Source organism: Erythrolamprus reginae, chromosome 4 (assembly GCF_031021105.1).
Source record: "Erythrolamprus reginae isolate rEryReg1 chromosome 4, rEryReg1.hap1, whole genome shotgun sequence".
Classification (NCBI taxonomy): Eukaryota; Metazoa; Chordata; class Lepidosauria; order Squamata; family Dipsadidae; genus Erythrolamprus; species Erythrolamprus reginae.
Genome location: NC_091953.1, coordinates 132,519,785 through 132,533,470, shown reverse-complemented (window position 1 = coordinate 132,533,470; position 13,686 = coordinate 132,519,785). Strand labels below are relative to the sequence as shown.

The 13,686-nt window shown below is 40.7% G+C and overlaps 1 protein-coding gene across 2 annotated transcripts in view; it reads right to left on the bottom strand.

Moving 5' to 3' along the window:
- DIAPH3 (diaphanous related formin 3) overlaps positions 1–13,686 on the bottom strand; it is a 119,100-nt gene that overhangs the window by 91,856 nt on the left and 13,558 nt on the right. For both annotated transcript variants that reach the window (XM_070751369.1, XM_070751370.1), the window contains exons 6-8: positions 9,537–9,776; positions 4,419–4,548; positions 1,802–1,925 (exon numbers count right to left, since the gene is read on the bottom strand). In XM_070751369.1, coding sequence (XP_070607470.1) covers positions 1,802–1,925; positions 4,419–4,548; positions 9,537–9,776 — 494 coding nt within the window. The remainder of the gene's footprint in view (positions 1–1,801; positions 1,926–4,418; positions 4,549–9,536; positions 9,777–13,686) is intronic.

Sequence of the window (13,686 nt, the reverse complement as noted above, 5' to 3'; positions counted from 1 at the left end):
TCTGTTCGCCTCCCTTCTAAAGTTTGGGATTTTCCTGAAGGATTTGCACGCATTATTTGCTTTTACATTGATTCCTATGGGAAACATTGTTTCGTCTTCCGAACTTTTCACCTTACGAACCTCCTCCTGGAACCAATTAAGTTCGCATGATGAGGTACCACTGTAACTGGAAAAGCACGCATGATTTGTATGGGTGGATGGATGGATGGATAGATGGAGGACGAAAAGGAGTGATTTATTTTTATACAATTACATTAAACACTTGTATTAAACAAAGTTTCTAGAGGCCAGGATGCTCTTCTATGCTACACCCCCTTTATAAAAGCAACTTCAGTTTTACTAGTCACAGACCAATAGTAATGAGATAGTCAGGCTAAAGGAAGATCAATAGAATAATTATTTTGTTGCTTATTAAAAATGATGGAAAAACTGGAGTTTAGGAGTGGATATTTGGTAGCCCTCCACATATGTGCTAACCAAGAGGTGAACCCACAAAAACATGACATTTTATTTTTACCTGTATTGATCCCTCGTAGTGGGGGACACAGGACGTCCTTTATAGCTAAGAACCAAAACCAAGACAATACATATTAAAAGAACCTAGCAAAAGAATGATTAGAATGAAGTAGGATAGTCTATTGCAAGCAATAAATTACTTAAAATACTCTTCAAAAAATTAGGGAAATTAATCAAGTGTTATTAGGATAAAACACAAACCAGGCTTAGCTTAAAGAGAATTCAAAACAAGTCGGTCTCAAAGGACAGTTCTGCCTCAATTCTAATAAAACCACTATCTAACACTCACCAGTTGCAAGAAAAACATGGAAAGATTTACTGTAGATTATTTGTTATATTGGACCAGAGTACCTCCGGAACCGCCTGCTACCGCACGAATCCCAGCGGCCAATAAGGTCCCACAGAGTTGGCCTTCTCTGGGTCCCATCAACTAAACAATGTCGTCTGGCGGGCCCCAGGGGAAGAGCCTTCTCTGTGGGGGGCCCGGCCCTCTGGAATCAACTCCCCCCAGAGATTAGAACTGCTCCCACCCTCCTTGTCTTCCGTAAACTACTTAAGACCCACCTATACCAACAGGCATGGGGGATTTGAGACACCTTTCCCCCAGGCTTATTATAATTTATGTTTGGTATGTATGTGTTGTTTGGTTTTTAATTATGATAGGGTTTTTAGGGTTGTTGTTTTTTAATATTAGATTTGTGCCTGTATAATATTGTTTTTATCGTTGTTGTGAGCCGCCCCGAGTCTTCGGAAAGGGGCGGCATACAAATCTAATAAATTATTATTATTATTATTAAATTATTATTAAGACCCACCTATATCACCAGGCATGGGGGAAGTAAGACATCTCCCCCAGGCTTATTATATTTCATGTTTGATGTGTATGTGCTGTAAGGTTTTTAATTGATGAGGTTTTTATATATTTTATTATTAGATTTGTTCTATTGTTATTTTATTTATCTGTCTGTCCGTCCGTCCGTCCGTCCGTCCGTCCATCCATCCATCCATCTATCTATCTATCTATCTATCTATTGAATTTGTATGCCGCCCCTCTCCGGAGACTCGGGGCGGCTAACAGCAACTTTATACTGTTTTTATTACTGTTGTGAGCCACCCCGAGTCTTCGGAGAGGAGCGGCATACAAATCTAATAAATTGAATTGAATTGAATTGTAACTTAAAACAGTCAAAATTAGTGTCATCAAAACTGAGGACTATACATGCTATACCAGTTATGCCAATAGCTTTAAAATATATTCTGAAAACAACAACAACAAAAGGATATGGACATTTTGGTCACAAATTTGTCATGAGGGTCTTCGGGTTGAGGAAAGGTCTCCAAATCCTTCCCGAGTTGTTTGATCTGCCCTTCCATCTGTTTTAGGCTCTTTTCCAAGTTCTCTGCTGAAACTGCATGTAACGCACAAAAATGCATCTTTAATTATTAATAATTTTTAAAGGTTGGGATACACAGAAACTACTCCAGTTTCATAGCATAAACAAGTCACTTTAGACAAAATAAGATAATGCATGCATTTACTATTTCCAGAAATGAAAACCGTTTTCATGGCCGGTGTAGGATTATAAATATTTTTCATGGAAATTAAAGATTGAAAGATAAGTACCCTGTTTCCCCCAAAATAAGACATTGTCCTGATAATAAGCCCAATTGGGCTTTTGAGTGCATGGCACAGCACAGTATTTAAACAAAATGTTTCGGTTGAGATCTGCATACATCGGACTGATTAGGGTAGATTGCAGGGGTGACACAAAATATAATTTTATCATATTTTATCTATATCTTAAATTATTGTATTTGATTCAATTTGTAATACTGTAATGCTCTCTACCTTTGAAAAGTGTTCGGAAACTTCAGATCGTGCAGAATGCAGCTGCGAGAGCAGTCATGGGCTTCCCCAAATATGCCCATGTTACACCAACACTCCGCAGTCTGCATTGGTTGCCCATCAGTTTCCGGTCACAATTCAAAGTGTTGGTTATGACCTATAAAGCCCTTCATGGCACCGGACCAGATTATCTCAGGAACCGCCTTCTGCTGCACGAATCCCAGCAACCAGTTAGGTCCCACAGAGTGGGCCTTCTCCGGGTCCCGTCAACTAAACAATGTCGTTTGGCGGGACCCAGGGGAAGAGCCTTCTCTGTGGCGGCCCCGGCCCTCTGGAACCAACTCCCCCCGGAGATTAGAATTGCCCCCACCCTCCTCGCCTTTTGTGAGCTCCTTAAAACCCACCTCTGCCGTCAGGCATGGGGGAATTGAGATACTCTTTCCCACTAGGCCTTTACAATTTATGCATGGTATGTTTGTTTGTTTGTTTGTATGTATGTATGTTTAGTTTTACAATAAGGGTTTTTTAGTTGTTTTAGTATTGGATTTACATGCTGTTTTTAATTACTGTTGTTAGCCGCCCCGAGTCTACGGAGAGGGGTGGCATACAAATCTAATAAATAAATTTCATTTTAGACTGTATTTATTTATTTATTTATTCAATTTTTATGCCGCCCTTCTCCTTAGACTCAGGGCAGCTTACAATATGTTAGCAATAGCACTTTTTTAACAGAGCTAGGCTATTGCCCCCACAATCTGGGTCCTCATTTTACCCACCTCGGAAGGATGGAAGGTTGAGTCAACCTTGAGCTGCTGATGAGATCTGAACCGCTGACCTTCAGATCTACAAGTCAGCTTCAGTGGCCTGCAGTACAGCACTCTACCTGCTGCGCCACCCCGGCTCATTTTATTTTGTATATTATTCCAACTTCATTTTTAATCCTATTTTATTCTAATTTCATGTTAAATGATATTTTATCAAATCCCATTTGAAATTGCTTTTATCAAATTTCAGTAATAATTTGTTTCTGGAACTATGCGCTTTGATACGGCCCAAGAGCCATTCAATAAAGACTCGTGTCGTGTCCTTGTCATTCGCTTGCTCTCTTTCTGAATAAAAAGCTAACACAGAAAAACTTCAAGATTAGTCAACAAGCATAAAAATAATGTGTCTGCAAAGACTTTCTTGGATACGACGCAGGAAGAGGAATGGAACAAAGGCAAGATTTTTTTTTTTTAAAGGCATGAAAATAGGTGAAATCAGATTTAATTTCCCCGAACTTACTTTCTTTTTTTGGATTTGGCCTTGTAATGATTAGCCTTTTATTTCAAAGGCAAACACGGAAGCCATGAAAAATATTTTAATTCTCCGGTTTGCTGCTTTTTTGTATGGTAACACCCTTGTACTCTGGATGGTGTGATCTGAAACATAATCACTTTCCCCCCCCCTTCCTATTCCCTGCTAATTTAAGATAAGGGAAAGTCATCGTGAAAATAAATAGAAATAACTGTGAATGGAAATTCATGACTGCAGGCAGAGGTTAACGCATGCTGCAAAAGTTAAAATTCTCCATTCGGAAATCATCCGCTGTGGTCAGAGTTTAACCAAACAAAACATAAATATCAGTTTTAATACAGACCTAGTGCTTGGGTGGAAAGACGTTAATAAATGGACGATAAAAAATTGGTGTAAGCACATGGTGGACCACATTCACTTTGAAATTATGGAAATCAGATTACATAATTATAATGAAGAGAAATTAGCAGCAACAATGAGGCGGTGGGAGAAGGTTAAAAATTATATATTAACACTATCGGCAAGCGATGCAAATGTAAAAAATAAAATGCAATCACTTTATAATGAATGAACAATGTAACCCAGAGAGGAAGCAAATGAAGGATAAAAAATTGAATCTTCCCCGGTGAAGGGAATTTTTATTTATTTTTTTTGTATGGTGATGGTACACTTTTATGTTTTATGCTTTCGTTTTGTTTTTTGTAAAACTTTTTAAAAAATCAATAAAAATTATATTTAAAAAAAAAGGTTTAATACAGACCTCTGCTTGCTTTGTCTAAGTGCTGCAACTCTTCAAGAAAGCTCAAAACATTTGGATATTTTTCTTCACAGATTTCAGCCACGAAGTGAAGCAACGTTATCGTCTGATCAGCTGATTTGGTATCCTTTAACTAGGCAATGATAAATACATTGTTAAAAGAATGAATGTACAGTGATACCTCATCTTACAAACGCCTCGTCATACAAACTTTTCGAGATACAAACCCGGGGTTTAAGATTTTTTTGCCTCTTCTTACAAACTATTTTCACCTTACAAACCCACTGCCGCCGCCGCTGGGATGCCCCGCCTCCGGACTTCCGTTGCCAGCAAAGCACCTGTTTTTGCACTTCTGGGATTCCCCTGAGGCTCCCCTCCATGGGAAACCCCACCTCCAGACTTCCGTGTTTTTGTGATGCTGCAGGGGAATCCCAGCAGTGCAAAAACGGTCGCTTTGCTGGCAACGGAAGTCCAGAGGTGGGGTTTCCCAGCAAGGGGAGCATCAGTGAAATCGCAGCATCACAAAAACACAGAAGTCTGGAGGTGGGGTTTCGAGGACTTCGGTGTTTTTGCGACGCTGCGATTTCACTGATCCTCCCTTTGCTGGGAAACCCCACCACCGGACTTCCGTTGCCAGTGAAGCACTTGTTTTTGCAATGCTGGGATTCCCCTGCTGGGATCCCTTGCAGCATTGCAAAAACACATAAGTCCGGAGGTGGGGTTTCCCATGGAGGGGAGCCTCAAGGGAATTCCAGCAGCGCAAAAACGGGCACTTTGGCTGGCAAAAGGGGTGAATTTTGGGCTTGCACACATTAATCGCTTTTCCATTGATTCCTATGGGAAACATTGTTTCATTTTACAAACTTTTCATCTTAAGAACCTCATCCCGGAACCAATTAAGTTTGTAAGACAAGGTATCAATGTATTTTCATTTCATCTTACTACGTGTTCGCTTTTTACTCTCTAACTTGGCAATAGATTTCATTAATCTATATTAATGTTACACCCATGTTACACCAACACTCCGCAGTCTGCATTGGTTGCTGATCAATTTCCGGTCACAATTCAAAGTGTTGGTTATGACCTATAAAGCCCTTCATGGCATCGGACCAGAATATCTCCGGGACCGCCTTCTGCCGCACGAATCCTAGCGACCGGTTAGGTCCCATAGAGTTGGCCTTCTCCGGGTCCCATCGACTAAGCAATGTCGTTTGGTGGGACCCAGGAGAAGAGCCTTCTCTGTGGCGGCCCCGACCCTCTGGAACCAGCTCCCCCCAGATATCAGAGTTGCCCCCACCCTCCTTGCCTTTCGCAAGCTCCTTAAAATCCACCTCTGTTGTCAGGCATGGGGGAATTGAAATTTCACTTCCCCCTAGGCTTATAGAATTTATACATGGTATGCTTGTATGTATGAGTGGTTCTTTAAATTGGGGTTTTTTTTAATTATTTTTTAATATTAGATTTGTTTTCATTATCTTTTCATTGTTGTTAGCCGCCCCGAGTCTTCGGAGAGGGGCGGCATACAAATCTAATAGATAGATAGATGGATGGATGGATGGATGGATGGATGGATGGATGGATAAACAAATGGGAGCTAACCACATCTGAGTCTGTGCAGAGAATCGAAACTGAAAATTTAAGCTTAAGGCTGGGCATGGCTTAGCCCACTCCGCTCTGTCCACTCTGAACTCAAAAGCAGGAGGGAGGGCCTTTTTTCAAAGCACAGAACAAGGAGAAGCCATTCCAGAAAGGCAAATTGCCTGAATTTTTTTTATAAAAAATTACGTCGCTAACGGTTCAGGCAATCTGGTCCGAATTGGGAGGAACCCACCTCTGCTGCAGTAGCTCATCTGCTCTGCATTCAACTAAAATCTGTTTCTTCTGACCTACCAAATTTCTACAAAGTGGGTGGAAGTGTGTTTATATATACAGTGATCTTCAGTATTTCCAAGGGTCATTCCTCACAAATCATCAAACTGACCAGCATTTCTGGAAAGCCGTTAAAACATGGCTTTTCCAAGAGGCCTGGACCATTAAGATGTCGCCTTGATGTGGCCATGAATGATTGAGAGTATTTATTTATTTACTTACTTACTTACTTACTTACTTACTTACTTACTTACTTACTTACTTACTTACTTATTTATTCGATTTTTATGCCGCCCTTCTCCTTAGATTCAGGGCGGCTTACAACATGTTAGCAATAGCACTTTTTTAACAGAGCTAGGCTATTGCCCCCACAATCCGGGTCCTCATTTTACCCACCTTGGAAGATTAGATTAGATTTATTGGATTTATATGCCGCCCCTCTCCGCAAACTCGGGAAGTTTGAGTCAAGGAGGGAAGGCTGAGTCAACCTTGAGCCGGTGATGAGATCTGAACTGCTGACCTTCAGATCTACAAGTCAGCTTCAGTGGCCTGCAGTACAGCACTCTATCTGCTGTGCCACCCCGGCTCATGTATGGTTTGTAGGGATATTAATGTACAGTATTTTTATAATGGTTTTATTCTTGATTACAATTGTAACTATATGTTATACTGCCCTATTATTATAAGCCACCCAGAGGCCATTTGGAATTAGTCGGTATATAAATGCTACTAATAAATAAATAAATAAATTTATCCATTTCCCCAACCGTAGTAAGTTGGGGAAGCTGCCAAATTCCCCCACCACCACTCCAAGTATTTGCTTTAGATCCGAACAGCATTTTTTTTTTAATCGAGAAAAATGAGCATTTTTCTAAAACCGCATTCATTCTCTCTGCTTCGCTGGATGAGAAGCACAAAAATTAATTGATTTCTTGTGCGAGCTATGTTGCGGTGGGTAAAAAGAGCAAATATTTACAACTTATTTTATAGGGTGGGTCAGGAATGTCGGCAAATTTACATACTTATAATTATTTTACTGGCAAGGGGGGGGGGGGGGGGAAGGTAAACAGCATCAGAGATTCCATAAAGGGTTAGAATAGAATAACAGATTTGGAGGGGATCCTGGAGGTCTTCTAGTCCAACCCCCTGCTTGGGCAGGAAACCCTACACTGCTTCAAACAGATGGCTATCCAACATCTTTAAAACTTCCAGTATTGGAGAACCCACAACTTCTGGAGGCAAGTTGTTCCACTGATAATTGTTCTAACCATCAGGAAATGTATCCTAAGTTCTAAGTTGCTTCTCTCCTTGTTTAGTTTCCACCCATTGCTTCTTGTTCTACCCTCAGGTGCTTTGGAGAATAGCTTGACTCCCTCTTCTTTGTGGCAACCCCTAAGATATAGGAAGACTGCTATCATATCTCCCCTAGTCCTTCTTTTCATTAAACCACACACTGTCATGGAGATTAGGGGACTGGAGACTAAAACATACGAAGAATGGTTGCAAGAACAGAGTATGTCTAGTTTGATGAAAAAAAGCCCTTCATGGCACCGGACCAGATTATCTCAGGGACCGCCTTCTGCTGCACGAATCCCAGCGACCAGCTGGGACCCAGAGAGTGGGTCTTCTCCGGGTCCCGTCAACTAAACAATATCGCTTGGCGGAACCCAAGGGAAGAGCCTTCTCTGTGGCGGCCCCGGCCCTCTGGAACCAAATCCCCCCAGAGATTAGAATTGCCCACACCCTCCTTGCCTTTCGTAAGCTACTTAAAACCCACCTCTGTCACCAGGCATGGGGGAATTGAGATACTCTTTCCCCCTAGGCCTTTACAATTTTATCCATGGTATATGTGTATACATGTTTGGTTTTTATAATAATGGGTTTTTAACTGTTTTTAGTATTGGATTATTATTATATGCTGTTTTATTACTGTTGTTAGCAGCCCCAAGTCTGCGGAGAGGGGCGGCATATAAATCCAATAAATAAATAAATAAATAAAAGAATGAATGAATGAATGAATGAATAAGGACTAGAGGAGACATGATAGCGGTTTCAATATCTATTCCAACTCTGTTGTTGTTTATGATTTTATCCTCCAGTCTCCTAATCATCTCCATTCTCCTAACCATTCTCTCCACATTCTTTCTAGAGTCTCAACATCTTTTTTTACATCATGGCAACCAAAACTGATGAAATATAGAAACACAGAAACATGTGACGGCAGAAAATGATCTCATGGTCCATCTAGTCTGCCCTTATACTATTTCCTGTATTTTATTTTAGGATGGATATATGTTTATCCCAGGCATGTTTAAATTCAGTTACCACATCTGCTGGAAGTTTGTTCCAAGGATCTACTACTCTTTCAGTAAAGTAATATTTTCTCATGCTGCTAAATATTCCAAGTGTGGCCTTAGCAAGGCATTATAAAGTGATATTAACACTTCACGTGATCTTCATTCTATCCATCTGTTAATAGAAACATAGAAACATAGAAGACTGACGGCAGAAAAAGACCTCATGGTCCATCTAGTCTGCCCTTATTTTATTTCCTGTATTTTATCTTAGGATGGATCTATGTTTATTCCCAGGCATGTTTAAATTCAGTTACTGTGGATTTACCAACCACGTCTGCTGGAAGTTTGTTCCAAGGATCTACTACTCTTTCAGTAAAATAATATTTTCTCATGTTGCTTTTGATCTTTCCCCCAACTGACTTCAGATTGTGTCCCCTTGTTCTTGTGTTCACTTTCCTATTAAAAACACTTCCCTCCTGGACCTTATTTAACCCTTTAACATATTTAAATGTTTCAATCATGTCCCCCCTTTTCCTTCTGTCCTCCAGACTAGACAGATTGAGTTCATGAAGTCTTTCCTGATACGTTTTATGCTTAAGACCTTCCACCATTCTTGTAGCCCGTCTTTGGACCCGTTCAATTTTGTCAATATCTTTTTGTAGGTGAGGTCTCCAGAACTGAACACAGTATTATTCCAAATGTGGTCCCACCAGCGCTCTATATAAGGGGATCACAATCTCCCTCTTCCTGCTTGTTATACCTCTAGCTATGCAGCCAAGCATTCTACTTGCTTTTCCTACTGCCCGACCACACTGCTCACCCATTTTGAGACTGATATCTTTCCTGATACGTAATGAAGCCTAAAACTGTGTTTGCTCTTTTGGCAGCTGCAACTTTGGCTGCAGGCTTGACTAAAGCACCAGATTCCACCCGCGTAGGCTGTTGAAATACTCACTTTACACAAGGAGCAGAGGTTGTATCCAAACGTCTTCCCATTTCGCGACCCAGCGTTCATGTAGTTCCCCATTAACAGGACCAGTTCCAGAAGCTGGCTGAAGTTTCGGCTCTTCTTTATCTCTTCACAGGCGGTGCTGATCGCCATGATTTCGGGCTTGAGGTTATTCACTTGCTCCTCGAACTGAAGCTTAAAAAGAATGGCGCCCAACCGGGGTCTCAGTCTCGTTACGCTGCTCATCTGGTTTGAAAGAGGAGGAGACCTGCGTTTAAACTTCACAGTTTTGTACCATCTCTTTTTTTTAAAAAAAAATATTTTTATTGGTTTTGCAGATAAGGTTACATAAAACAAACATAAAACAGTGCACAGAGCATGTGCCCATCACCCGACTGACAATAATCATCACCACCACCACCACCAATTGCGGGGGTTTCAAATATTTACTAGTTTATATATATCTAAACTTCATTTGTCACTAACCAAAAAATATCAAACATCCTAAGAAACCCAAAAGATAAAATGCAACTCGAAAACCAAGGAATCTATGAAATCCCTTGCAAAACATGTGCAGCCACATACATTGGACAAACCAATCGAAGAATAAACACACGGATTGCAGAACATAAGAATGCAGTCAAAAAAGAAGAAAAAAACTTCCTCCCTTGTCCAGCACATTAAAAAAACAGGGCATGAAATTGACTTTGAAAAAACTAAATTACTTTCCAAAACAGAACACGTATATAAAAGAATAATCATGGAGGCCATAGAGATAGAAAAACACCCCCTCAGCATGAACAAACGAGATGACACGTCCCGTCTACCAGAGATTTGGAAACCAGCCTTAAACAAAAAAACATATCATAATCATCACCATGTCAATCCTTCAAGTAATTGTGATTCCACCAACCAATCAAATCACTAAAACATAGCCACCCAATCTATTTGCTACATTCAAACCAAATCTCCACCCCCACCAATATATATAAGGAACAAATGGCAGTTGCAAACAAACTATATTTACAGCAGCACAAAGCTTACAACTTCAGCCTGATGATGGCGAATGTGATTTCACCGAAACGTCGCATAGAGACTCAAAATATTACACAGGGCAATACCCGAACTCAGAACAATCTATGTATGTATGTATGTATGTATGTATGTATGTATGTATGTATGTATGTATGTATATATTTCCTTAGCTCTACTTTGCATTTGTTATTATTGAAAGAGTGATTGGAGTTTATTTTTCACATTTTCGTCACAGATTCTACTCAGCATATAACCTTTCAGCTTATTCCATCGTGCCATCAGCTTCTCCAATTTATTTTCATCAAAGTTGTTTAATCTTATTTCCATGATTTCAAAATGAATGTGATCCCCCATGTACCAGTACCAGTTCTGTAGTGTCCATTTTATAGACTCTTTCCAACCCAATACCACTACCGCTTGAGCGCTTTCCAGTGCTGCAGTTTTTATTTCTTTGAAGTCTCTTAATTCTCTTTAACTAATATCGCTATTTCTTTTGTAATTATCCACTTAACATTTAACATTTTATTTATTTCGTTCTGCACTTCCTTCCAAAATTTCTGAACTTCAACACACTCCCAGAACATATGCATAAAGATTCCTTTCTTTTGGCAACCATGCCAACCATTACCTTTTTCTTTCCCCTGGAAGTGTGCAGGTTGTGCTGGTGTATAATACCATTTATGTAAAATTTTTCTTCTCATGTATTTAACTCTTGTACAGTGGAACCTCGACATACGAGCAGCTCTACTTACGAGCTACTCGAGATAAGAGCTGGGAGGGGAGCGACATTTTTGTTCGCCTCCCGAGCTCACATTCGGGATACGAGCGCCAAGGAGCTGTCTCCTGAAGCCGAACGCTAACTTCCGCGTTCGGCTTCAGGAGACAGCTCCTTGGCGCTCGTATCCCGCGTGTTTTAAAAGGTTGCAGCCGGCCTGGGGGGCTCGGGGGGATGCTGGCAAGCCCCCCAGGCCGGCTGCAATGTTTTAAAACACGCGCGCCGCTTCGCAGCTGTCTCCTGAAGCGGAACGCTAACTTCCGCGTTCGGCTTCAGGAGACAGCTGCGAAGCGGCGCGGGTGTTTTAAAACGTCGCAGCCGGCTTGGGGGGCTCGGGGGGAAGCCCCCGAGCCCCCCAGGCCGGCTGCGACGTTTTAAAACACCCGCGCCGCTTCGCAGCTGTCTCCTGAAGCGGAACGCTAACTTCCGCGTTCGGCGGCAGCGGTTTTTTTTCTTGTTGCACGGATTAATTGACTTTACATTGTTTCCTATGGGAAACAATGTTTCGTCATACGAGCGTTCCGACTTACGAGCCTCCTTCCGGAACCAATTAGTCTCGTAAGTCGGGGTTCTACTGTATTCTTAATCTTATATATACTTTCTACTATTTCTTTCATTTCACTTTCGTCTATTTGTAAATCATTTTGCCAGCATCTTACGGTTTTGTACCATCTCAAGATACACACCGCCGTTCTTGATAGATCCGGAGACGGGAGAAATCAAGAATGGCCGTGTGAACGTTTTGAAGATTCTCTTCCCCTTCCAGGTAACTCGTGAAACATTATTATTATTATTATTATTATTATTATTATTATTATTATTATTATTATTATTATTATTGGCTTCCATACAGCCTCCAGGGGATGGGGAGGGCGTTTTTACCCTCTCCTGGCTCCAGGGCTTTTAGAGCCTGCGGAGGGCAAAACATGAGCCTACTGGGCCCACCAGAAATTGGGAAACAGGCCGTTTTTGGCCTCCCGGGGGGCGGGGAAAGCTGCTTTCGCTCTCCCAAGGCATTGGATATGGGTGTGGGCACTTGTGCATGGCACCCGAGGAAAAAAAAGTTCGCCATCACTGCTATAGGGCATTGCACTCCAGAATTAGACACAAGGGCAATTTTTCCCCCATGCCATCACTCTGCTAAATACCTAATTCCCACAACATTGTTAAACTATTTACTAAGACTGTATTGCTATTATTCTTCTCATCTTTCCTATTAACTATCTCCTTATCTTCTTATGATTTTAACTGTGTTGCTTATATCATGATTTATACTGTTTTATTTAGTATCCTTGTATAATTTATGTTGATCACTTATTTAGTACCCTATGACTTATCGCTAAGCGCTGTATCTTATTATTTATGATGAATGTAGTTTTATGAGGACTAGGATCATGATTTTAGCATTTCTTGCTTGTATGCACTCTGAGAGCTTTTGCATCGGAGGCCAATTCCTTGTGCCTTCAATCAGTTCTGTTCTGTTTTCTTCTATTTTATTGTTTTGTGAATGGCTCTATGGGGAAGGAGGTAAAAAAAGGGCAAACGCAGTGTTATTTTTTTTTAATTATATTTAGCTTCTCAATGATCTACAACCCATGTCAAAAAAGCCTATTTAGCCATTATTATTATCTTATTAGGTTTACAGGATTACTTTTATAGATCATAGATCTTACTCTCGGGCGGGGAGAAGCCTCCGTAGGGCGTCTCTAGGAATCTCATGGGAGGAAACAGGGCCGGAAAAGGCAGGGAGAAGCCTCCGTGGGTCCTCTCTAGGAATCTCCTGGGAGGAAACAGGACTGGAAAAGATGGGGAGAAGCCTCCATGGGGCCTTTCTAGGAATCTCCTGGGAGGAAACAGGGCCTCCACCCTCTCTGTGGTTTACCCAATTGCACGTATTATTTGCTTTTATATTGATTCCTATGGGAAAAATTGCTTCTTCTTACAAACTTTTCTACTTCTCAATGATCTACAACCCATGTCAACAAAGCCTATTAGCCATTATTATTATCTTATTAGGTTTACAGGATTACTTTTATAGATTATAGATTTCACTATCATGGGACTTTTATAGTAAATGAATTTTATGTGTACACATACATTAATCAGATGTTAAACCTCTCCTAGACACCTTATAGTAAGCTAGTTTTATGTTACAATAATCTAACGTGGCCACTGTAGGCTTTTTCCATGTTACAGAAATATTTTATGCTCTTGAGATTTTGAACTTTTATTGGACAATGCCTTATGTTCGACAACAGGAGCAAAATAAAATGAAATGATTGATGTATCAGCTTAACATATGCTTGCTTATCAAATGTTTATCAGGACATCCTAGTTGCTATAGCA